At 35.1% G+C, this 27,872-nt stretch overlaps 1 protein-coding gene and 3 long non-coding RNA genes across 9 annotated transcripts; 2 read left to right on the top strand and 2 right to left on the bottom strand.

Annotated features, from left to right (window-relative positions):
- Positions 1-254: 254 nt before the first annotated feature.
- Positions 255-27,050, top strand: LOC128227214 (uncharacterized). Of its 6 annotated transcripts, none has more exons than XM_052937520.1 (9): positions 255-318; positions 1,553-1,677; positions 18,051-18,263; positions 19,979-20,041; positions 20,880-21,095; positions 21,655-21,780; positions 24,177-24,308; positions 26,200-26,362; positions 26,838-27,050. In XM_052937520.1, the coding sequence occupies exons 2-9, from the start codon at positions 1,608-1,610 to the stop codon at positions 26,935-26,937; spliced, it is 1,083 nt and encodes a 360-aa protein (XP_052793480.1). In that variant the 5' UTR covers positions 255-318; positions 1,553-1,607; the 3' UTR covers positions 26,938-27,050. The 6 variants fall into 6 exon arrangements, with proteins under 6 accessions (XP_052793480.1, XP_052793481.1, XP_052793479.1 ...); XM_052937521.1 differs by having other exon boundaries at positions 258-542; positions 1,569-1,677; XM_052937519.1 differs by having other exon boundaries at positions 258-542; positions 1,565-1,677.
- Positions 2,333-6,601, top strand: LOC128227222 (uncharacterized). The gene is made up of 3 exons (XR_008259779.1): positions 2,333-2,464; positions 4,046-4,268; positions 4,816-6,601. It is a non-coding gene; the product is annotated as an uncharacterized LOC128227222 (long non-coding RNA).
- On the bottom strand, positions 7,594-8,769 carry LOC128227225 (uncharacterized). Its single transcript, XR_008259782.1, has 3 exons — positions 8,485-8,769; positions 7,997-8,094; positions 7,594-7,665 (listed from the first exon to the last, which is right to left on the bottom strand). It is a non-coding gene; the product is annotated as an uncharacterized LOC128227225 (long non-coding RNA).
- Positions 12,340-16,596, bottom strand: LOC128227221 (uncharacterized). Its single transcript, XR_008259778.1, has 4 exons — positions 16,373-16,596; positions 14,452-14,540; positions 13,740-13,954; positions 12,340-13,136 (listed from the first exon to the last, which is right to left on the bottom strand). It is a non-coding gene; the product is annotated as an uncharacterized LOC128227221 (long non-coding RNA).
- Positions 27,051-27,872: the final 822 nt, after the last annotated feature.

The following is a 27,872-nucleotide window of genomic DNA, read 5'->3' as shown; positions in this document are numbered from 1 at the left end:
GTAAATCATATTAATAGGGGATTAATAGTGCTTCTTTAATGATCATGAAATACATTCACTGAGAAGCTGGCATATAAACGGTAGCATTTAGCCAGTTTGCAATACTTCCTTTAAAAGGCGCCAACTTCCTTGTTTGGGTATATCGATTTACGATATATACTGCTGAATGGTTTATTTATAATGGCTCTTTAACAAAAAAAAATCCTGAACGTAATTATATTGATATTAAAGATTCATAGATATAGCGGAGGTAGCACATTACGTTTAGTTTGCTATAATTATACGTTTATTTCTTATTTAAAATCTTGAAGTGTACAGGTACGAGGAATACAGTACTTGACATTAGTTATGAAATCAAAGTTAGAAAAATACTGCAAAAAAAATCTTTATTAATGATTAGTTTGCATTATAAATTAATACATATAACTATTTGCTAAAAGATTGCATCAATACTCGTAAGAATGATATAACACAGGAATCGGAAACAGAGACTTGTATTGTGTCATTTGGATTTCTTTGTTTCATTTGCAGTTGGATTTCAGGTACGTTCGGCTCTATGTATAAAAGCACATTATATGTATTTAAAATGTTCCTTCATTAGTTAAAACATAATCTTTAAAATACAGTCTTTTTAAACCTCACGCGTTTATAACACTTGTCGACTGGCAATGTAATCTGTGATATTTCTTCCGGTTACTTATTTGATGATACTTGACTTTAATAGAACACAGGTAATATAACAGTTTTGTAACAATAAACAAGAAAAGCAATGTTTAAAACTTTGACGATAATAGTGTATGAAAACTGTGCCGTCTTCTTAAGGAAGAGTTTTTGGAGATATTTTATGGGATGGCGTTTACGTCCCCTCAGGCCAAGGTCACTGTCACTAAAATTAGAGAAACGGTTGAAACTGAATAACTTTAATTAGGGCTGACATAAGTCGGTATTTAGGAAGAGATTATGGAGACCTTTCATGGGAAAGTCATTTGGCCAAGGTCAAGGTCAGTGTTACTTAAAATAGAGACACGGTTGATACTTAATTAGCTAGGGTTGACATATCTTGACGAAACTTGGTATTAAGGAAAAGTTTATAGGCCCTTATTGTTGAAGACCTTTTGATTGTTACTTAAAATATATAAACGGTTGAAACTGAACAGAAACTGACTAGTAAGTTACTGTTGACATATCTTAACTAAACTAAGTCAAGGTCATTGTTACAAAAAGTGGAACAAAAATAGTTGAACCCGAATAACTTTAGTTAGTGTTGACATATCTTGACTAAACTTAGTACTTAGGAAGAGTTAAGGCGAACCTTCGGGTAAAAGTCATTGTTGCTCAAATTAGAAAAAAACTGGTAAAACTGAATATTGCAATGAAGGCTGCAGTTCTATTGTCAATCATTGAAAATCTGGTTTCCTTGCATTGCAGCGTTTATTTTTTTTTTAAATTTAAATGTTAAAATGTATTCCATACAAGTATATTTAGTATTTAAATTGATAGATGCCTACTGCCTTAATGAATGTACAAGATTGTGTAACATAGTCGCGTACAGTTTGTTTTTCAGACAGCTGCCTTACCTCAAATACGAAATCTTTACAAAGGAAAACATGTGCGAAGGACTCAACAGGGTGGTCGTTTTCTTGATTTTGAACATTTTTACCAATGTTTTGGTATTAGGTAAATATTGTACCTTTAAACTCGTATTTCACTTAAGTTGGACCAAGTTTAAAGTCTACATAAGTAAATAAGGTGTTAATGGATATTATCAATTTAGACTTGAATTACGATAAGCATAAATGCGTTTGGTTTATACTAATTTATTTAAGCTCGATTGTGACGAAAGCTGATAGCTAATAGAATCACTCTCGAGCCCGTTTCCTGGGCAGAACCCAGTACTGTGTACTTTTTGAGAGGCTATGAGAAAGTACCCCTGGTGGGGATCGAACCCACAACCTCTTGGGCGAGAGGCGGACACATATACCACTAGACCACTCTCACCCTTTTGCAATGCGTTTATAGGCCAAGTGTGAAGTGTTTACAATACATACTAATTTAAACACCCAGTTAATTTGAGTTCCATTGAATCAAAGTTTAACTAACTGTTCCAAGAGGACAATCCCATCATTTATCGGTTAAAGTTATACGTTCAGCCGTAATTAGAAAAATACGTGAGCATAAATAAAATTAAAATTTTATGATATACTAGTTCATATCTTATTCATTTGATGTTACATTTCAATTTTTTATAAAGAAAACTCGCATTTGTTGATATTTTGGAGATCAAAGATATCAACTTTCGAATTACCCGCCACAGTTGGTAGCCGTTCGTAGCCAGCTTCGGAATCGATCATTTGCATAATACATGAATGAAGCGCCCGTATGTAAACAACCGATACTGGCGATAGCGACTTTCATTCAGCTACCAACATGATCAAAAGAAATGTTTCTACCAGTTACTCTTGAGGTTAGAGCGTTATTTTATTTTACTTCTAACCGACTTTTTAATGAGGTAATGAACGAACTTGCATTTTATTGTTTATATTTTCTAAATTCTACCATAAATCAAAAGGCATGTCTACAGTAACTGAAGTGGGTGGGGTAAAATTAAGTTAATATTCAATTGCGCCTAATTTATCATAGATATCGTACAGTATTATGTTTGGAGCAACGCATACTTGTAAGTAAACGTGCATTTGATTTCTGGACCATTAATTCATGATTGATTGACTTATTTCTATTGTAAAAAAGATGAAACTAAAAGTAAATCACGTAGTGATCTACATGGGTGTCAGGTAGATAATTTACTGTACAGTATAGATAAAATTCTTATTTTTGTATTTTCAGTCACCTCCAAGCATTCCCTTATCCCAAATTGATATTAAAAGAGAATGTTGATGAGCCTGATCCGTCGATTCAAATACCATAACACAGCCAACCCCCCCCCCCCCCCCCAAAAAAACAGCGTAAGTTTATAACACTTACATCATCTTAGAAATCCATTTTAAATGTGTATTTGAATGTACTTGAATGATGCAGAGAATTAAGAATCCAAAACTAGATCACTCTATAATTTGACACTTCACATAAGTGAAACCACAAGTTAATCAAGTAATAATTAATATGTTTGGGGGGGGGACACAATTATGTTTGGTGGGTACTCCTTTCCATATTGTTTTTTATATTGTATATTTTAAAGCTGAATTCTCACTAATTGACCGTTTTGACTTTTTATATATCATTTGTCTTTAATTGCCATTATACTTCCCAAATGTTCTTCAAGTTTCCAAAACATGTCAGTATTTGCAATTGAAATGTGAACATGTAAGAATTATGCAACAGTCAATTGTAACTACGCCCCCCAATCCCCCCAGGTCCGGCGAAATGGGCCGTGTTTTACCTCCAATGTGAACCTGGGTGAATGCGGTGGTTTTGTCTAGTGCTTAAATAGCGGGGAATGAGCCTTACCTTTGATCCCCGTGGGTGCAGTTGCATTTGGTGGGGATTTTACCAGCAGTTCAGGGATATTTTCTGGACCTAAAGTCAAAGTCCCTGCTTCCCATGGCAAAATATACAATATTTTTTCCCAATCTTCAGAAAAAAATCCTAGTCAAACAAAGGCAAAAAAAACAAACGTTTTTATGGAAGTCTTTTTACCTGTACTGGCTCATTCAGCATCCTAATTAACCATGTGTTATGTAATCTAAAGTTTTGGAAATATATGAAATCAGAAATTATTGATTTTCATCACATTCAGAGATCGATCAGTATGAAATATTTTGTGTCATGATTTATTGCTAAAGATATTTATACCCCAAGTATTGATATTTCAGGCATTTAAGGTCTTTTGAACTGGAAAATAAACTTATTTATAAAAAATTCTCTATTCGCAGGAGACTGAAAGTCTTGTTTTTTTAACTGTAAAATTTCCCTATTTAGGAATATTCGCGACTCAAAATTCCCAAAATGTCTAGTGCCTTTTGCCAAACAAAGCGCTGCGCTATTTTAAAGGTACAATTTTACTTGTAATATTATTTATTATCTTTAGAAACAAGTGAGCAAGCTGACAAAGCTGCAACTTCAGGGAGCAATTATAAGGGTCATCAAGATGGAGCCAGGATTCATGATGCTCGTATTAGAGGTGCTGGACCAGAGTCTGAGGAAGGGAGTAGAACTCCAAGCTGGTTTGAGTGTGCTTCAACTGCCGGGACATTTCAATGCAGAGTTAAAAAGTTTGTTGTCGCCGGGAGGCCAGTCTTTCTCAAACTGCTGTAAGAACCTTATAGAAACTAAAATTCAGTATAGATCTAAGACATGAGTGTACCTAAATGTTAAATGAAGTTGATATTTATGAACAATATTATAACATTTCATGTGAATTTAAAAGCTGGTTTTACATTATTTAATACTGCTAATGAGTTCTTGAAAATTTGTACTGAAAAATGGATACTTGACAACTCATTTGCATGTTTGTACTTCATAGGAAGTCTAGTGATGTATTTTTCTAAAAAATATGGTTTTAAACATCTTAACATGCATGTAGTCACACACAGGCAGACCAAGTTGAATTGTTGGCATGTATGAAATATGGGCAGTGTTATTTTATAAACGTTTAAAAGCTATTTTATATGCTGGCAAAGTTTGTATCTACTAAGTTATTAAAAGCACTCCTGTTTAGGTGAGTGCTGAGAACTTTCTTGAACATTCGTACTGAAGTAAGTATGACTTAATAGTAGCACATCACTGGATATTTCTTATTTTTAATCTTAGTATCTGTGAATTATGCTACTGACTTTTGATAAACCTTCCCTCTTTCAGGACTCTGACCTCCTTGTTTTGAATGAAGAAGTTCTAACCCTTGCCCATTTGATGAGGCAGGATTTTTTGTGTTCATTGATGAGGAGGACCAGGCGCAACCCAACCGCTACTAGGCGACTTATATTGTGTTCTGACACAGAGTTATTTTTGGGCTGGTGACAAGAGGGCTATTCCCTTATGTTGTGTGGAGAGTCCAGGAAACCTTTCCGATTCCCTAAGAACAATACACTGGCCTTGTGCAAAGGAGGGTTCAGTAGATGAACACAATTTTTGCAGACGGATCGTATCTTTCTCTTGATTTTCTTAAATAGTAAAATATGATATAAACAATATCAGGTCATTTTTGTATACTTTTGTGAATGACTTGTTATTTTATAAATACTGATTTGTACTGTCTTTGGTTGCTAAACTGCCATTAAGTAATTATCTCGTTTCAATTTGAAAGCCAGAAAACCTGCATGTTATGTATACTCATGTTATTGTTTATATTTATGCCCCCTCCGAGGAAGAGGGTTATATTGCATTGCACATGTTGGTCGGACGATTCGCAGCTTTGTTGGTAGACCAAAGCTTGTCTAAGTGATAACTCAACAACTGAAGGACAGATGGTTATCAAACTTGACATGAATGTTGGGCCTGACCAGTAGATAACCCTATTGATATAAGGGGTCATCAGGTCCAAGTTCAAGATCACAGTGACCTTTAATGGTATAAAGTTGTTAAAGCTTGTCCGAGAAATAACTCAAAAATACCTGAACGTATGGTATGGTTATCAAATTTGACATGGAGGCTGGGCCTGATTAGTAGATGACCCCTATTGATTTTAGGAGTCATTGGGCCAATGGTAACAGTCACAGTGACCTTTAAGTTGAAAAGGTTAACAAAGATTCTCTGAGTGATATCACAACAATGTCTGGCCCTATGATCATCAAACTTGACATTGAGGCTGGGTATGACCATAACTGATTTAAGGAGTCATTGGCCCTAAGTGACGAAAGTGCGTTAAGAATGAACGAGTGATAAATCAACAATGCCTGCACCCATGGCTCTCAAACATGATAAGGGAATTTGGCTTTACCAGTAGATGGTTCATTTTGATTTCAGGGGTAATCAGGTCAAAGGTGAAGGTTACAGTGACCTTGAAAGCATATCCGTGTGATTACTTGACAATGCCTGCACCCATGGTTCTCAAACTTGCCATCTAGGTTGGGGGTGACCAGTTGATGATCTTATAGATCTTGAAGTCAGAGGTCAACCTATATGCATGATTAAGTATTTTGTCATATTTACTTATTTCCTGCTGCTGAAAGGATATATTTTTATCTGCAAATATCAGTCATCATCTGAACATGATTTAGAACTTTACTTACTATCCTCACACTTTGAACGGTCATAATCTTAAAACTGCCGCAAAGGCATCTAATGTCAATGACAAGTCAGCTGTCATTTCAGTCTTTGCATATTTAATTCAATTTGCGGAATAAGCCTGACAACTTGGCGCTCCTCAAGGGGAGGGGGTTCATATGTTTGACAAACATCTCTTGTTTTTCTGTTTAAAAGCGCTTTCAAATGACACTCAAGCAATATGTCTGTTTGAATCCAAATTTCACATTTTATCTTTAAAATGTGTCATACCTTTCTCAACCTTGTTTAGAAATAATAAAATGGACCTAAAGCAGGCTCAATTTTGATACAGCCCATTTCTTAAGTAGAACAAAGATTAATGCAAAAAACCACTTTCCCACAAAGAAGTAAATAACTGAAATAAAACCATGAAGATCCCACAGTTTGTTGACTTCTTCTTGATTTAAAAACTCAAATCTTATATATCCGATAACTTGTGTAAGCAAAATAGTAAACAAGAGGGCCAAATGGCACTGAATCGCTCACCTGTCATATATTGCACATTCTTCCATTATATACAAATATTAAAAACCTAAGCCTATGAACACGGGGCGTGGCCAATTTTGACCCCAGGGCTAAAGTTTGAACAATTTTAATAGTGGTCCGATAAACAATGCTTCATACCAAATATCTAAGGCCTTCGCCTTTTGGTTTTGGAGAAGAAGATTTTTTAAGTATTCATCATATACATATATATAAGGAAACCCATGACCGCCCGGGTGGGGCCATTTTTTGACCCAAGGGCCAAAGATTGAACAATATTGGTACACCCTTCCCTAAATTTGCCACGAATTGGATGACGAAAATGGGTGGCAGTTGGTGGAGTATTGGAACGGGTGGCACTTGGTGTAAAACGATGAAAAACAGAATAAAATGGGACTTTGATCTAATTTTTCACCATTTTCCACCAAATGCCACCCCAACGTGGCACTTGGTGGAGTATTGGAACATTTTCCACCAAATGCCACGTGGCAATTTTTTTTCACCAAATGCCACCCCAACGTGGCACTTGGTGGAGTATTGGAACGTTTTCCACCAAATGCCACGTGGCAAATCTTTTCACCAAATGCCACCCAAACGTGGCAGTTGGTGGAGTATTGGAACGTTTTCCACCAAATGCCACGTGGCAGTTGGTGGCAAATTTTTCACCAAATGCCACCCCAAGGTGGCAGTTGGTGGAGTATTGGAACAATTTTCCATCAAATGCCACGTTCAGTTTCTTTGATCTTTTTTCACCAAATGCCATGCCAATGTGGCAGTTGGTGGAAATTACGTGGCACTTGGTGGAAATAAAATCATGGGATTTATGAAGTATGCATACAACAACCTAAGAACAACAAAAAACATTTCTTTGCAGTCATTTAGTTTCATGTACATGTACACAAAATTACAAAGGATCACAGTTGATGGTGAAGAGCTGTCTGCATTTCTACATTTGGAGAAATCCTGAAAACAGTTTTAGTATTATTTATTTTGGAGGTTTCATTTTAGCTATCATTATCCAAAATATATTTCAAAATTAGATGCATAAATAAAATGACAACATTAAAAACATACTCTTAAATAAGTTTCTTCAGCTTTGGGCCTAGCCAGATTAATACCAAGTATAACAACAAAATGATATACCATAACTAATTATAGAATTCAGCCTCATACATTGAATCATTGCAAATATGTTTTACAAGAGCACTTGTCTGTTGTATTAGCAATGACAATACAGGTAAAAAGTTAATTTAACTACCGGTTTTGGTATTTTGAATATTGAAATGTCAATAACCTGTTTCTTTTCTTTAGTGATGCAGTCATTCGGTTGTTGTTTTCTGCAAGTTTGGCTATACTTCTTCTGCTATAGAAGTCCCCTATTCATATTTCTTTCTGAAAAAAGCGATCATTTTAATAAATCTGTTCAATATAACAGGGTTTGCCTCACAGAAGAATGTTATTTGTTCTACAATTTGTTCTACAAATGTCTTTGGAAACATGTGTACACCAAGATTCACTTTAATATCTTTATTTTTTCAAAATCATGCAGCCAACAACATGAATTACACCAAGGCTTTGTCAATACCAATAACGATTTTTCTTAAAAACACACACACCCTTTAGATTATATACATCTTCTACATCTTTTCTTGACTGGCATTTAATATTGTTTATCTCACCCTTCATAGCACTTCGCACTTTTAAATAAGTATAAGCTAATAAAATATGATAAAACTATGAGGTCAGTCTTCATTTAAGTTATTGTAATATTCAAATATTTACCAAAAAGGTCTTAGAATCTTGTCCAAGTACATTGTCATCCTTATGGGGGGGTTTTGTCTGGAAAAAATGTGTATAACATTTCTTTATACATCTTCAACTTCATTGTACAAATTGAATGATAATTTTTAAACTTAGTACATTGCTTGACTGAGTATTTGTCAATTATTTTGGAATAAAGTGAAACATACTTGACAGTACATGCATAAAGCTTATCTCTTAGTCAAACTTTAAACAAAGACAAAGAGCCTAATATGTGTAAAAATAAAATAAAATGATAAGTCATGATCTTTTTTGGATATTATTATGATAAAAAAAACAAAACAGTTACCTTATAATCAATCCATTTTATTAAACAAAACTGCACAAATTTTTTTCTCACTATTCAAAGTTCCACAAAATTAATGCTAGTAACTGTCAGAAGATTCAAATATTTTGAGGAGATTTTCCAGCAGAGAGGTCATTCCGAGTTTAAATCAAACATTAATGCATCCCTGTACCTTTGGGGAAATAGCAACAGAGCACATGTACACAGAAAACTTAGTTTAACTCATCATTATCATGATCATGATAATCACCATCACATTGTTGTTGTTGTTGTCATCATCATCATCATCATCATCATCACCAGCACCAGCACCACCACCACCACCACCACCACCATCATCATCATCATCATCAATAACAACATGTTGTTGTTGTTGTCACCACCACCACAATCATCATGATCACTATCACCACCACCACAATCATCATAATCACCAATACCACCACAATCATATTCACCAACACCACAATGAACTACCAACAACAACACAATTGTCAAAATCAACCACCACCACCTCCACCACAATCATCATAATCACCACCACCACAATCATCATAATTACCACCACCACCACCACCACCACCACCATCATAATCATTATCAATAGAACCACCAACATCATAATCATCATCAATAGAACCACCAACATCATAATCATCATCAATAGAACCACCAACATCGTAATCATCATCAGTATAACCTGAGCAACATTACCAGTTAGTTTTAAATAGTAGCATATGTAATGATGCTAAAACAGCAGCATGAACAGCAACTGTCGTAAATTCTATTATTATTCCATCATGATAAGTAACGGTTCCATTTTACAGAACTCTTGAGATTTTCTAAGTTTTTTTTCACCAAATGCCACCCAAAAAATTAACTAAGTTCATTTTTTCACCAACTGCCATATGAAAAATTAACTAAGTCCAACTTTTTCACCAAGTGCCACATGAAAAAAAAACTGAGTTCAATTTTACACCAACTGCCACCGCCAGTTGGGTGGAAATTTCATGGCAGTTGGTGGAATTCTTGATATTCCACCAAGTGCCACCCATTTTCCACCAAGTGCCACCCATTTGCCATGGATTTGGGTGGCATTTGGTGGAAGTTGGTGGCAAATTTAGGGAAGGGAAATTTAGTCAACTAGATGATATATCATGCCAAATATCTAAGCTCTTGTCACTACTTGATTTTACGTGCGTATCTATATATGTATATTTGTTATTAATTGTTGTATGTGGCCCATATTGAAAATTGGTATGTGCACTAAATATGTTATCCAGTTTAAATTAAGACGTTACTTGTCTTTGTGAGTTCGGAGAAGATTTTTTAAGTTTTCACTATAACACATATAGAGAAAACCCATCAGCCCCCGGGGTGTGGCCAATTTTGACCCCAGGGCCATAATTTGAACAAACTTTGTAGAGTTCCACTAGACGATGAATCATGCCAAATATCTAAGCTCTAAGCAACGTAAGTTCAGAGGAGATGATTTTTGAAGTTTTCACTATAAACATATAGAGAAAACCCATGACCCCCCAAGGGGGCAGGGCCAATTTTGACCCCAAGGCCATAATTTGAACAATCTTTGTAGAGGTCCACTAGACGATGAATCATGCCAAATATCTAAGCTCTGTCCAAGTAAGTTCAGAGGAGAAGATTTTTGAAGTTTTAACTATAAACATATAGAGAATACCCTAACCCCCCGGGGCAGGGCCAATTTTGACCCCAAGGCCATAATTTGAACAATCTTTGTAGAGGTCCACTAGACGATGAATCATGCCAAATATCTAAGCTCTAAGCAACATAAGTTCAGAGGAGATTTTTGATTTTTTTTTACTATAAACATATAGAGAAAACCCATGACCACCCAGGGGCGGGGCCAATTTTGACCTCAGGGCCATAATTTGAACAAACTTTGTAGAGGTCCACTAGGCGATGAATCATGCCAAATATCTAAGCTCTAGTCCAAGTAAGTTAAGAGGAGAAGATTTTTGAAGTTTTAACTGTAAACATATCAAGTATACCCATGACCCCCCGGGGTGGGGCCAATTTTGACCCCAAGGCCATAATTTGAACAATCTTTGTAGAGTTCCACTAGACGATGAATCATGCCAAATATCTAAGCTCTAGCCCAAGTAAGTTCAAAGGAGAAGATTTTTGAAGTTTTCACTATAATCATATAGAGAATACCCATGACCCCCCGGGGCAGGGCCAATTTTGACCCCAAGGCCATAATTTGAACAATCTCTGTAAAGGTCCACTAGAGGATGAATCATGCCAAATATCTAAGCTCTAGTCCAAGTAAGTTCAAAGGAGAAGATTTTTGAAGTTTTCACTATAAACATATAGAGAATACCCATGACCCCCCGGGGTGGGGCCAATTTTGACCCCAGGGCCATAATTTGAACAAACTTTGTAGAGGTCCACTAGACGATGAATCATGACAAATATCTAAGCTCTAGGCCAAGTAAGTTCAGAGGAGAAGATTTTTGAAGTTTTAACTATAAACATATAGAGAATACCCATGACCCCCCGGGGCGGGGCCACTTTTGACCCCAGGGCCATAATTTGAACAAACTTTGTAGAGGTCCACTAGACGATGAATCATGACAAATATCTAAGCTCTAGGCCAATTAAGTTCAGAGGAGAAGATTTTTGAAGTTTTCACAATAAACATATAGAGAAAACCCATGACCCCCCGGGGCGGGGCCAATTTTGACCCAAGGGCCATAATTTGAACAATCTTGGTAGAGGACCATTTGGTGATCCTACCTACCATATATCAACGGCCTAAGCCTTGTGTATTGGGAGAAAAAGATTTTTAAAGTTTTTCCTTTTGGTTGCCATGGCAACCAGAGTTCTGCATGGAATTGAATTCTTTGAACAACTTTGATAGAAGACCACCCAAGGAACATCCCTATGAAGTTTTATTAATATTGGCCCAGCGGTTAAGGAGGAGATGTCTTTTAAGTAAATTGTTGACGGACGACGCACGACGGACGCCGGACAAAAGGCAATCACAAAAGCTCACCTTGTCACAAATTGACAGGTGAGCTAAAAAAGAGCTGCCTCTGTATGCACCCGAAGAGTTGTTCGGAATGGTCAGTATGTATGATTTGCTGGTATGTGACAATTGCTCCTTAAGTGCTTATTATATTTTGAAAGTTAATATAAACAGATGAATTCTTGAAAATGCTAGTCAATTTACAAAATACCCAACCACAACACTGTTCTGAAATGGTCTTAAAAACGTTTGTTTAGGTTAACATCCCCAAATTTATAAGGCAGGTAAGGTAGAGATGTTATTCAAAAAAATGCTCTATCTTGTGATTGTTGTCATTTCTCGCAAACATCACTATTTCTAGCCAGTGTCACAAAACTGTTGTTACGGAGCTATATAATGTCAAAAGTTAATGAGAGTTCATGTTTAAAAGAAATACTAATGTTGGCCCAGTTATCTAAAAGCTAACTTGTCTACATGTTGTGTTTTTTTTTCTTTTACAGAAAGATTCCATGAAAAACAAAAGTTTAATTTGACATTTTGTTTATTTTTGAGAACTTCACCAAAATAATCATCACATATAAATCAATATACATGTATGAAGTTCAACTTTCAAAGTATCCTATGTGCTTTTGATATACCCTATTTTCAAAGGGTTTTGGTCAAGTTCCATCCACTTTAATATAAAATCAAACTTTTTTTAAATACTTAAAATGCGTTAGCAAGTCGCAGGTAACACGACTTATAAAGCTGAAGAGAACAAATATACACACAAATTTACATGATTGCGAGTACATATTTTGCTTCTAGTACCCAAGTATTTCTTAAGAAGTGACCATATTTTTTACCGTATGTGATAAACTCTCCCTTAACATTTCATCAAGGTGAACATTCTCACTAAGTTTGAACACATGTAATCTTACAAAGCAATATCAAGGTTTGATTCTATAATGTTTTAAAAATAAAATCAAGTGACTTCCATTCAGTCCACATGTGACCTAGTTTCAAACAAGACAACAATGAGACCATTGTCATTAAGTTTCATGAATATTGGAGCACATAGTAAACCTCTAGAAATGTCTCTTATTAAACCTAGATTCTTGCTCGCTGTACAATTCCCTTCTTGGTTAAGGAGATAACTGTTCAAGGTGGCTAGAGATTTGTCGAGGATAGTGCTTCTCCATAACAGCCTTCTGGTTGTTGGTCAAGTGACACATGAAGATCAGTTTCTTCCGCGACTCTGTATGGATAGGTCTTTTTTCTTTCACTGCGTTTACTGGGGAATATTGCCATCCTCTTCTATTGTTCCATGCACGGTTTAGTCTGCATACAAAACAAGAAATGTTTCATTTACAGAATAAGATTTGACCACATCACACACACACACACGCACAATTATCTAGAAGTAAGATAGTTATCGAAATAAATATTTCCACTTATAACCAGACTTAAAGCTGCACTCTCACAGATATACAAATTTTACATTTTTATTTTTTTTTGTCTTGCAAAGAGCACATTTTTGCGAGAATATCTGGAAACCAATAATATAAGATTGCTGACAAAAAAATCAGATGGCAGTTTTTCATATTTCCGTTCGAAAAATAATGTTAAATGCATAAACATCACTTTCTTTAACTTAAATATAAAAATCTGCTCGTTCCAAGACAAAAAAAATAAAAGTTGTCAAAACGTTCAATCTGTGGGAGTGCAGCTTTTAAGCCTGAAAATGTGATCAGATAATTTCAATTTCATGAATTATGATGCAGTTATTTTATGAAATGCTTATTCTTGTTTCCTGTATAAATAGCCTGAATTCCCTGATTTTTAATATAATAAATTATAATATATAAAAGGGTATAACTTCAAACTTCTACTAATATAAGATGTGAAAAGAGTCAAAGCTTGCTGTACATTAAATTTATTTACCTGTATACTAGATAGTATGCATCTTTGATGGAAGGTGGTTGTCAAGGACAATCACTCTGAGGGCTTTAAGGGTACTAAAGTGTTTTTTTATTGTTAAGCCATGGTGAATTTCTCTCCTCTTGGCTCAATGGCCCATGACTTTACTCATAATATTGAATCGGGGGAGGCCACTCATGCTCATCCGTCAAATGATGGAGAAGAACAGCTGAGATGCCCTTAAAATAAATAGCATTTCATTTATCTACTTATATCATCAATAAATGTTATATGTTAATTATCAATATTATAAATACTTAATCAATATACCAACATATACTTCCAAGCTCAAATCACTGCATTTTCATGACACAAATATCAGGCCTTATTTGATAAAAAGGATATCAACCTCTTTTCTACCTTTTCATGATTTTTAAAGCTGCATTCTCACCTATGGACTGTGTAAACATATTTTATTTCAATTTTTGTTTTGGAATTCATTAGCCACTTTTTAAGCTTATATCATGAAACCAGTGAAATAAGATATGCTGACAAAAGAGGTGAGTGCAGTTATTCATACTTACTTTCAAAAAGTATGATGTTTTTTGCCTAAAAGCCTTTCTAACACTTATGAATAGAAAATGAGATTTTGGAGTTGATAAAACGCTGCCTTTGATTTTCTATATTTGAAAAGTTCGAATGATGTTTTTTATATTTGCAAAAAAACTGTACTTACAGTACACTTGGCATGTTCAAGCCAGGTTAAAATCTGTGACATCACCAGCCTCCTGACATCGGAGTCTTGAAGCGTGATGTCAAAAGATACTGAAACCCAAAATACTGTAAATTTTTATTAACTATTATTATATTATGTTTATATAGAAATTTCAGCAAATCATTTATCTTATAATAATTAAACCCTTGGTACATGTATTTTGTAGAGTTCATATACAAAACAGAAATATAAAAAGAAAAGAAATGTAATTTTTTGCATTATTTTTTTGCATAAAAGATGGATGGACTACCTTTAACATGTTAACTAGTATCACATATGTACCAATTTCTATTTAAAGCCAGGTTCTTATATTATTGATATAAAAATGATAAAATATTTTTTCAAATGCCATTTCAATCATGAGCAGGATCAAAACAATCATTGAAATTAGACTTTTTGATGAAGAAGCCCTGATTCGTATACTTTAGCTTTGAATCAAATTTCAAACAAGCCCTACTATAAAAAATCAGAATTTGGGTAAGACCCGAGGCATTTTACCAGTGCAGGGCTTACTGGCTTGTGTTAATTTCGACCATTTGTCAAAAGGAATGGATTTTCTTAACAAACGAATGCTTTATCACAGCTTATTGAAGGGCTGTATTTACACATTTGGGGGTTGGGCTCAGGTCCTTCAGTTAGTCAAAAAAGACATCAAATGCAATTTTTTGGTAATGAAAATATTTCAAAACAAATTACATATATTGAAATGCCAATAAATGTGCTGTATACGGGTGTTCTTTTCAATTGAATTGCAGTTGCTATTGGATTTAGCTTGACTTTTTCAAGTTTTTGACGATATAGATCTCTAACTTGCATATGATGCCAACTATTTTGCCCTTTTAACATTTGACTTAGAAATTTTGGATTTTGCATGTAATCTTATTTTACAGTGATCCAGGCATGTTTTGCCAAAGCCTGCCAAAGGCGGATCCAGTAATTGACACAAGATTGGAGTCACTCAGGGGTTGTAACCTTTCAACGTGTGTCCCTCCCCAGAACTGAATAATTCTGGTCAGCAATGATGGCAAACGGCCAGGTTCACCCCCTAGGAAATGTACATAATATCTAGTCCGAAATGGTACATTTTGGGCAATTTATTTCTTTTTAATCCTATATAAAAATATGCCACCTGAATGACTTTCAACGAGTCTTTTGACCATTTTTATTACTTAAGCGTACTGGGAGAAGATAAGAAATGTCAAAACAATAAAAAAAGTATGCCTGATTGCTTATGAGTGTACCAGTACCATTGAAATAGGTAGTAAACAAGGAAGTTATGGGGTTAGGTGTGGGGTGTGCCCCCCATATTGATATTGCAAGTGCTGAAATCCTTAATGCTTAATATGTACCAGTCATTTGTAACCACAGCCCCGTAGGTCCGGGGAATAGCAGGGACTTTGACTTTCGTTCCAGCCTACCCCGGGTAAAATCTCGGCGCTGCCGGGACGACCAGTTGGTAAAATCCCCGCACCCCAGGGACCCTAGGTAAGGTCCATTCGCCACAAATTTTTGCGAACATAAAACCACCCCATTTACGCGGTACTGCGGGGCCACCTGGAAGGTAAAACCACGCCCCATTTCCCCAGTATACCCCCGGACCTGGGGGGGGGGGGGGCGTGGTTACAACTGACTGGTGCATTATAGCAATGAAAAAAGTCGATCATGCTGCCTCTGACAGCTCTTGTTTGTTTTCGAAATTATTTTGGATTTTGAATAGGAACTTTCACTAACATTTTGGCGAATAAGTACATCCGTTCTCCAAGGAAATGGGGTATGTGCACCCGCCCGAAAGTGTGTCGAAAGATAGCCCTACTGACTGTTAATAAACAAACTATCAATGTTTTTCAAACATCAGGTAAAATGTTAAAGATAAAACTCAAACCTATCGTGATGTTTCGTTTCCACGCCCTCCATTTTCCCACTCCATTTGAAGCTTTGAATGCTATCCTTTTCTTTCAATGAATGCCTAAATAAACCATCGACGTCAATATCTTTCCTACATTTTTCATTTACCGTCGCTTTCTGATCGATTTTGGCAATCTCTGTCTGCCTCTGTTTCTCTTTTCATTTTCATCTGTCCATCTTTGTTTTGATTTGCTGACCTCATTGATTATTCATTACTGTCACGTGCTTGTGCTCCGTTTACTTTCGTAGGCTTTCGGAACTGCTCGGAATAACTCCGAGTAGGCCATAGCGGATTTTTTGGTAACCACCAAAAAATAAATATGGTCTGAAAATCGTGTTAATATCAGGCCATCGGAGTGGAATCTAGAGACGAAATTTCGCACAACGCTAAAATAAGGATGCCTTTTCACGACAGTTGTGTTATTTTTGTGTTTTATAACCAAAATTCTCGCTGAACGTACAACTGTTCTGATGCATATTCGTTCTGTTTTTTTTTTGTGTGTGTTTGTATATGCGTACATGTGTTATTTATATGTTTGTGTCTCTAGTTCCTTGTCGTTTGAGACCTGGACCATGTGCAGGATTTATTTTACAACTGATATCGACTGGGCTTGTCCCAAAAGTATTTAGCTTTAAGTACACAACTTTGATCAATTTAGAATTGAAGAGCGACAAACAGAAATGTGTCTGATATGTGTGTGTGTTGAAAGATAACTTTAATGTCAAGATTGAATCCTTATCAAATATGTGTTACACAAAAAAGAAGCTGAAGTTCTTAATTCAATAACAACATTCTAAGATATCATAGTTTTGCTTAAGTCATATTTACTCCTATATCAACTTCTTTGGGTTCCGGTATTGTTTTTCGCAAGTAGTCAAGGACCAAGTATAAGTATGTCAGTTTTATTATATTTAAACTGCGTAATCTTTTTAGAAAGGAACGATATTATTAAAATTCTTATTGCTTATTTGTTCAGGTCAAAAAATATCTGTTTTGATCAATTTTATAAGTATCAATTCATAGCATTTGTCGTAGACCTTACAACCTTGTGTTAGAAAAGGGAACATGAATGCGTAATTTACAAGAGCTGAATTAAATCGCTGATTAAAATTAGAGCTGAGAAAACAAGAAACAAATACCGAACATTTGCGCAACATCATGATAACAAGAGTGGCCTAGCATAAGTTTCAATAACTTTCTTAACCATCGTTGTAGTTACTTGCACTTCACACTAAAATGAATGAAACAATAAATATCAAAGCTAGGTGGTACTGGTCTGTATAAAAACAACTTCTAAACTACAGTGAAATGTATTCATTTATAGTTCTTGAACAAACAAATTTTGATACCTTTGGGAAATAAGCGAAAAACAATTCTGAAGATATTCCAAACGTGCTAATCAGCTCTTTATGACTCCATTAAAAAGAGTAAATCGTCTCTTTGTCCAAAAAGGATATACTAAACGTATTAGTACTTATCCTTGTTAATGGCAACAGATGTATTTCAAAGTTTGGATGTATCATACAAAGCCAATATAAAAACGTTTTTCGGTGAAAGTCCATGTTATTTTCACTCCTGCTCTTACAAAGCGAAGTGATCACTAACCGGGTTGATGTATTTAAACTAAATGACCCGCTTCAACTTTTTTTTCTAGCGACCGGGAATCAAGTGAAAGGAAGCGCAAGTCAGTCGTCACAATACCGTACATGCTCAGCAAAAAAAGCCTTCGACGGTGAAATAATCTTCCATGAATCTGAATCTCGTTGCACATGCAGTGCTACAGCTTCTCATCAAATACCTCGGTGGTGGGAAATGAATTTTGGATCCAAGCATTTGATTGGTTCTATTAAAGTCATCGGCCGTGATGGTACGTAAGTCAGTCATTAAATTTGTAAGCATGTAAAGTGTATCACAAAAACACTTGATTGATCTGATTTGTAAAAAAGAATTACTTAATTGGAAAGTCAGTATGTACGAAAGCCTGATTTTTTGTTCTTATGTGAACACGTTGCTTAGGTTAAACGGTTTCTAGTGTCAAGGGCGGCTGCGATAGTCTAATACACCGGCTTCGGTATACCTTTTTCCCTATATGCAGGAAAAATATTTCTTAAATAGTCACCCTTTTTCTATTTTAATATATAAGGTTATAATCCATCTTGATTTTTTTTGACGCAAGGATGATTATGTATACTGAATATGTATTATTTTTGATGTATGTTTACTTGTGAGGAGGCGGTTAATATACTTCATTTAATTCAAAAAAGATAAAAAAAATCGACAATTAGTGCAATACGTTTAAAGATTGTTTACCATAATTATCTTCATGCTTGTAAAACATCGATCTTTTTTCTAAACAGTATTCGATACGTGTTGCAGTTGCAGTTGTTGCAGGTTTAAACGGACCTTAATGATGAATATTGTATGGTGTTATATATCGCTGGTTTCATGCTTGTGCAGTTTATATATTCAGGACAGAGAGAATAGAGCAAGTTAATGATTGTGAAGCGCAACGTAGTGACCATAATCATCAAACTATGTGTATACAGTATTATAGTTAAAGTAGATCGCCAGTTATAGCTCATTACTGTATGATACATACCAGGTTAAAAGCAAAAAAAGACAAAAAGAAATATTTGATGCATAACATCAAGGTTACATATTTTCATGGTTTATTGGCCTCAGGAAATGAATTATATAAAAAAAACTTCAGCTTTGATATTTAACGAAATAGGATAGAGGCTCTGAGAGTCTCTCGTTAGCGATTCATCGTAACCGAACCAAAGTGTCATACACATGGCCCGTTACGTCCAATTCAATTGGTGCTGACCCATAGTTCTTTCTCCTTGTTATGTAAGATGAAAATGTCATTCATCGTTCCTACTCAAACACTTTTAGGGGCTTATTTATTATGTTTGGGCTTTTACAGAATTTAAAGACGAGGGTGAATTTCCCCTTAGTCCTATAAATTTCTCTTCAGTCGGCACAGGTGGTGTGTTAGAGTCAAGCAATAATGCTGCCAACGTTTTAAAAGAAGATCAGGTATTGGTCTGGCATAACATGACGTTAAAAATAGGGATACTTTCCAAACAAAATGAAAACAAACCTGTCTGAAATTGTCTTGGTAAAGACCACTTACAGACAAAGGTAACTTATCCGAAACCGCCCTTATTGCAATAATAGCTATACTAGTATAAAAGCCCAGAGTTACCACATTACTGCTCGGAGATTTACTGTTCGTGATATTGCATCGAAATTTGGACTTGGGACTGCACCTGTTCATGATATAATCACAACGCAGCTAGGCATGAGAAAGGTTTGGGCTCACTGGATTCTACGTGTTCTTACTGTCCAGCAGAAGCAACAACGAGTTGATGACAGTAACACATTTCTAAAAAATTCAGAAGCCATGGTAACAGATTCCTAGAATCCATCATCACTGCTGACGAAACGTGAGTTAGTCTTTATGACCCGAAACTAAACAAGACAGTTCTGTGTGGAAGATTTCGAATTTTTGAATACCTTCCAAAGCTTTCGTTAGGACGTCTGCAAAAATTGACTCATATCGTATTCTTCGACATGAAGGGCGTCATCCTAAGCCACGCAGTACCCTCTGGAAAGATGGTGACAGCCATCTACTGTTCAAAGGTCTTTATTAGTTTTTATATGCTCTACCTAATGTGTTCACGTAATATAAGATACAACATGTAAAACTAGCATTAATAATTAGTTCAGCATAAAGAAAAATGCAAACTTACCGCTTTTAGGTGCTGCGGCTTTACTTGAAAAGAGCAGTTAGGAAGTAGAGGCAAGAGCTTGTCGGCAAATCTTCACCATGACAACGCACAACCCTATATGTCTACTTAGATAGCACTAGCTGCATTAGATATGTAATTATATATCCAATATACAACATCCCCCGTACTCTCCGGACCTAATACTACGTGACTTTTGGATTTTCCCCTCCATCAAGAACGAGTTGAAAGGCTCAGGTTTTGTCGACGTCAAAGAGCTGCTAGTGGTTGTTCCGGAGGATTTCAGGAGAATTAAATATAGAAACATCAACAACTGCTTTAAAACTTGGGTTCACTGACACGAGTGTGTGAAGTACTTTAAAGAATATTTTGAGAAAATTTGATGTATTGTGTCCAATACTACGACTGAGATCTTCTGCAATATTTATATTTAGTTGTCCCGCTCACCTTAACATAGCGTTTCTATGGTGATGATAACTAGCGTCTTTCTTTTTTGTAATTTTGTTATAGAGCTATGTTAGTTTAAAGAACTGTGTACAAATATTCAAACAAATAAGAATGTTACAGTATTTGTCCCGAAACTTTCCGAACAACCCTCGTTTTTGTTGTGTACAAAAAGGTCCGACCTTGGCACATGATATTAGTCCTGCTCGGCCGGGTTAGACACCGAGACCGCCGGTTCGACCACGGAACGGGTTGAAGGCGGCAACTGTATAAAACTTGTATTACAGGTCCAGCAAGAGAGCAAAGTCAAAGCCTTGCTGTTTATATAAGTAACGATACGATGGGAACAAACAGTGGTACAGTCGTTCACATGCCTGATTCGAATACTATTGGGTTAATCGTGCAGTTTAATCACGCTCCTCGGGTTGCCCAGTATATCAACATCAAAAAAGATGTTGCAAAGGACGTGATGACTATATGTGAAGTAGAAGTATTCGGAGCAAGTAAGAAATTAAATATCGTAATCAAATATTTGCTTTAGACAGCTTTGTGAGATGTGAATGTCATATTTTTACTACAACTATTTGCAGGGCGTGAATGTCTTAAACTAATTAATTATATTTTAAAGGACATACCGACAATTCATATAATTGTGTATCGACAGTTTGGATAAGAGTCTAAAAAATCTTCGATTGGCTTAACATTTGTAAAATATGAAAAACTTGTTTTAATAACTTCTCCAAAATCAGTAATACTAATTTTGGCTCGTGTTTTAGTAAAGTATCAAATATTTACCGCCTGCCGTTTGTTCCTTATGAATTACATTCTCATTTATGTATCTGTGATCTAAAAGTTAAAGTCATTATTTGTCTTACTTCCAAATTGAAGCATTGACAATATACCCGCAAATCAATGCAGCAATACTGGGATTAATATCATAACTAGTATTGATATATTAAATGCATGCAGTGATATGTCTCGGCTTCATCGTGTTACTTAAAACACACGGAATAATATCAAAAAAAATAAAAAAAAAACATTTTTTTTTTCAAATTATCACAGACTGTCCGTCAGGATATTTTGGTGACATGTGTTTGCGAAGATGTCATTGTAGGAACCAATGTGAAGTTATTTCTGGTCACTGCACCGAATGTGAGCCGGGTTGGGAGACACCTACATGTGAAACTGGTAATTTTTCCAAAGTCTTATAATGCATACTTTGATAAGATTTACCTTTTGCGTTTTATCTTTATTAAGGATTGTGGGGATAAGAGTTAGGTTTGTGCACATAAACTGGTTTAAACCCCCAGTAAATTTACATTTTACTGACCGTTCCAAGGCGATACCTAACAATTCCTGATTATCATACCTACTTTTTAATATATAGTATGTATGTACTGTGCTGTTTGTGGAGTTTTGTGCTTTTCTTGTATGTTTCGTGTAAGGGATTTTGTGGTCTATGTCTTTGGCGTTTACCCAGTGCTATTAAACCGGGATTATTATTTATTTGTTTGCTACTGAGCTTTTTCTGTAGCTGTTTGCATAAATATTGTTTACATTAATTTCTTCAACATTCGTTAACATTTTTTATTATATATGTTTGATGTATATCACTTTTATATAAAATTTCAACCGTTAATGATCAAAAGGACGTCAGCATCTATGATTTTTTATTAATTTTAAAACTGCAATTTAATGAAGACATTTGTGGGTGATAGATCTAGTTGATGAGAGTAGTCCAATGGTATAGGTGTATGTCTCTCATTGAAGATAGTTTGGGTTCGATCCAAACCATCGAGACCTTCCCTATACAGACACAAGTATTGGTTTATATCAAGGATTGGTCTGGTGAGAAATTTCAAAGCAGCTTTCAACTGTCTTCACAACCAAGCACATACAAATATGTTTATATGAACAATAAACTCTGACAAGGAAATTTTCATTAGTAGATCTGCCCATCTTATATCATAAAATATTGTGAAGGCCATACTTAAAACATATGTCATAAGAAATCAAAACAAAAACAATAACGTATAGAGGATATTTGTTTATTCCAGTGTAAGATCGTATTTTATTTCTCGAGTGTCATAGAAAAACATATTTTCACGTGTGGCGAAGCCACGAGTGAAAATGTAGTTTTTCTATGATCACGAGACATAACACTCACATATACAAATTTTCTGTTTCTTTTATGCTTATTTTCGGAGTTTTATTAGTTTTTTAATTGATTTCTTAATAACCCCCTATTTTGGAAAGGGTGGTTTTTACGCCGATACCCGTTTTGCGCCCCTCACGCAAAATTATAGCTGTCAACTGCTCTATTTCCGGTTTGTTGAGAAATAGTTCTCTGCTATTCATTCTTAAAGTTTATTATTCGCTCGTTTTTAGTGCATAGCTTTTATGAACAGTTATCAATGAAGTTTCATAAGTGCACATATGTTCCAAGAAATAACGTAAACACTTTTATTTTAAGCGGGGCATGAATACATAACCAAATAACTACGCCGCTATTTATGAATGAAAATTTGGAAGGTCAAATGTGTTAGCAAAACAAATGCGGATACTCTTTGGATTTTAAACATTCTTCTTAGTTTAAGACTGCATGTGTTTCATGGTAAATTAATATTCAGTCATCTTACTGTCAGAGACCAATCTGTTTCGCTTGAAAAAGGTTTTTTTCAGGTAAAGAGTGAATGCCATGCTTGTTTGTTTACAAATTTTGAGGCGTGGGAGGGGTAAAAAATATCGGATTATCTTTAAATTGTTGTGTGAATTTTCCGGGAAGCTCATTTTACGTATTACAACAGCAAAGAGTTCAAAATACATTTGAACGATTATATAAAATTATATTTATGTTCGAACAGTTGTTTTCGTCTGTAATTTGTTTGGTATGAAAGAAAATGTTCGAACATTCAGCTTTAAAAATATTCGGAACAGTGGTGATCTAATAAAAAATGTCATATACTATTATTATAACTGAAATGTATCTCTCTTCGTTTCTGCTCAAACAAATATACTCTTCGCAAATGCTTTAAACTTTAATTTTTCAAATCGTATTTTTTGTTTCTTAATACGTATATATTTGCTATATATGTTTTGCTTGTAAAACATAACAAAACGAGTTTCTAGAGAGAATCTTGCCCATATTTCTCGAAACTTCTAACGCGTAACAAGATTCAGTACCTCATTTCATTAAGCCAAATTTCTTACTTGATAATGAGTTTAGTAAATAAAACATAACGTATGGTGGTAAGCATAAAAATGATTTCCTATGATTCGTGTGCATATTTATATGCATAAACATAACGACAAGAGTCCGGATGTTTTTCTGGACTGAGGCAAAACTGATCGTTTGTATGTCTTATAATAACACAGTTACTAAAAAATATTTATTTTTAATTTAATTGTTAATCAGTATAATAATAATATCATATAGATGTAGAAATATAAACCAAAACCCTTTATTAGATCCCAATATTTTTTATTTATTTTAAACAAAACGGAGTGGTAAATGTTTGAAACAACATGTATCCATTATAAGTATGTGAACAACTACATTACATATCAAATTCAATGTATTTTAGCATGCCACTCTGGGTTCTACGATGACTGCAAACAAGTGTGTGGGAAATGTAAGCAGCCGCCTTGTAACAAAACTGATGGCTATTGCACTGGTGGCTGTGCAGAAGGATTTGCTGGAGATAAATGTGATGAAGGTATTTGAATCTTGATATTTTAATCGCCTGTTTTACTTATTATTTACGGGCTTGAAGTCGACATACTCACACACACATGCACTACAAGTATTTTACGTTTCACATGAAAGGGACTACTTTCAAAGAAGAGAGACTTAGTAAAACCAATTATGGTTAACTCCCAATTCTGTAATTTTCTCACTGTTCTTGCGTTGCTTTCACTCCATAAATTGTATGTATGCAGTTCTGTATTTTCAAATGCTTATTAACTGTGTTCAATATTCTCTGAAATACTGGTTAAACCAAAGGGACTACTTCTTTTCTTTGGCGAAGTGATGGCTTTCGTTTTTCGGATACCTCTGAACCATAAAATGGGGACCAGAAAAACTTGTCATTCATACAGTTTCATGCTCCCAAGAGCTTCTAGCCAAAAGATCCTCTTACCAGACTAGATCGCCATGCGTAACTGACTACTTGCGACGGAATAACTCTATAGATATCAAGTTTCTAGTGCTTTTCTACCCCACAGATAGCAATTACCTGTGTTCAATAATTGACAGCAAAAAGTCAATAACCAATTTAAACTTCGAACGACGACTAACACTTTACTGCTTTGAAAGTGGACAGAAAGGACTCAAACTGACCGTCGCATACTCCTGGACGAGTCTGCTATGCCAACATTCAACCGGAAAGCCGGTTTACTTAAAAGATAATTTCAATTAGCAAACTACCTAAACTTAAATAAGTATATACAATTTCCAAATAAAATAATAATAAAACAACTTATTTCTTACTCCTTTGGCCAACAATTCAATCAGATATAGTTTTCTAAATATGAATATATAATGACAAATATTTAACCTTTTATGCGGTACGTTTACCTAAAACAATTCTACGCCTACCGCTTTATTCGATCCTGCAGAACTTGCAATTTCAATTTTAACAAAAGTTTTTTAACAATAGTGTTTGGTTAAAGCCCTAAGTCCTGACAAGCTTTACATTGTACTGGTTTCAGACCACCACAAGCTGTACCGATGCTAGCCTCCTCGTTACTTAGCTCAATTATCAACCGCCGTTTTTCTGTCACAAAGAAAACCTTGCTGGACTATGTATCTTTATTGCACATCTTGTATGGACGGACACACCTAAATGTCTTAGCCAACGCAAAAATATCACAATTCTACTGACAAATCTGTTCAGCTAGCTCCAGTAGTTTCTGTCTAAGTCGCTGGTTCCTGTAATTTCAGGGCTGAGCTATTTTGGACATGGCAATTGGGATGATTACCTTTGTTTCTGCATAGTTACTTGGATGATTTCTGTCTAAGTCGCTGGTTCCTGTAATTTCAGGGCTGAGCTATTTTGGACATGGCAATTGGGATGATTACCTTTGTGTCTGCATAGGATAATACCTGCAGCTATTGGTCTTTTCTCTATCGTTCCTTGATTCGGGGATTGGCTGCTTGGCTGACCACTGTAGTTTTTAAAGTAATATAGTTCAATACAGAATGTCCAGGTGAGACGTACATTTGCACGTGCCACAGCAACTTATGTATAGATTGATATAACAATGTTTTATGGTGGTTGCAATAAATGTGCGGACGGCTGGATTAGAAAGTTTTGCGGTAGAAGAACAATTGAAACATTGAAATGAACTATTTTTAGCTGGCTAACTATTATACAACTTCAACACACAAATACTGCATTCGTTCCACTCATTAAAGTGGCAAAAATGTTTAAAGACGTTTATTTCGGTTAAATGGCGTACTCGAATGACTTGACTTTCAACTACGAAAAAGTGACTTGAGATTTATAAAATAATAAATTTAAGTTTTTCGACAAAGGAAAATTCCATAGTAGTTCATGCATAAAGATATGAGTGAAATCATCATTATTGTTAATAAACCTCTTGCAGATTATAAGGAGGAGCGATTGTTTACCGCCTCCGAGGTTGCCGGGGTGGCTGGAGGGTCGGTAGGAGGATGTCTTCTCCTTCTCGGACTGGTATTTGCTAGTCTTCTTGTATATAGAAGATACAAGTCGGCATCAAAGGAAAGAGACACAACTAACGTTATTCCGTGAGTATGATTATAGTATTATATCGCTGGATGAATCTTTTAGATTATAGTCGTAATAATGCAGGAGACAGTTGATAAACTGTCCAAACATTACATGTACATTTAAATGAACTTCACAAGCACATCAACATTTTACTAGATCTAGCACATCTAATAGTATGACCAAAAATGAGTCTTTGAATCTACTGGTTATGTCATAGAACCTTTCCGTGTTGTGGCTTTGCCACCACGTTTAAGAGTGTGGAGAGTTTTGAGGCAATACAGCTGAGTCTTACACATACGCGATACTTTATAATAGTATTATCCTCTATTGTGTGGCATAATGTAGTCACAGATTCGATGACCTTTTGATGTTCACGTAACCGAACCAAAGTAGATGACTTTACTTAGTATATTTTCTATAAGAAACATTCCATAAATGACAATTTTCTGTTTTAAAAAGTAAGTAAGATTGCACACAATACATATTTTCCAGAGACATCGAATACGTTAATACTAGGAGAGCGTACGGAGGCCCCTACGAACTACAGCTTCAAAATAGAGATGAACATATATATCAGACTATCAAGTACTGACACTTGTCGAGAACTGTTCTCTGTTTTATAATGCGATAAAAGTGTTACTTTATTTCAATGTAGCTACGCATTTTGTGCGTTCTTTTATGACACGTATACTGTTATATAAACTAAAAAATCACGGCCGACTTAAGTTACCCTTTTAGTTTATGGTTATGTTTGGGTTTAATTATACAGCTGTTATTTGATATTTTAATGTAGTTTTGAAGACCCAAATATCCATATTGGAATGTCAAGAGTCGACTTAAATTGCCGTGTTTGTAAAAATCAACAAAGCAGAGCTCCGTGGTTTTATGAATAATAATAATAATAATAATAATAATAATAATAATAATAATAGTAATAGTAATAGGTCAAATAAGAAAACTATACATGTTCTTAAAATCCATTTCAAACCAAATTGGGATTTAAATAATCAAAAGACATGTCGCGTTTCTCATAAGAAATTTCCTAACTTTGAACCGTTAATTTGTCAAGGAATCCATGCTGCATCAGACCAGCAAGCAAGTTCTAGTTCAAGCAAAAATATTCAATCTCTAAGATATAAAAGTTATAAAATTTCTCTTTAAGTGAAAGTATTGGACGGAATTCAAAGTATAACCAATATATATTAGGTGACTCACTCAGACATAAACAAGATATTATTCTGAAGTAGCATTCTCAGTCTTAAATATAGAGAGAGCATCCTTAACCACAACCTGTTGTTTTGGATTTATTTATAACGTGCCAAATGCCACCCGATTATGAACACATTTGTCTGTATGTTACAGAAAGCCATGGATAGTATTAACAGAGCTACTTAGTGGAAATTTTAACTTACTAATTTATTAATTTTGTAAGACTTTCAACAAGGATAGTCTAAATTATTTCTAAAACAATTGAAGAAATGTGATATGAACTGATTAAATACACAATAATTTACTGTTTTGCATGCT

Source organism: Mya arenaria, chromosome 3 (assembly GCF_026914265.1).
Source record: "Mya arenaria isolate MELC-2E11 chromosome 3, ASM2691426v1".
NCBI lineage: Eukaryota > Metazoa > Mollusca > Bivalvia > Myida > Myidae > Mya > Mya arenaria.
This window is presented reverse-complemented; position numbering and strand designations above follow the sequence as displayed.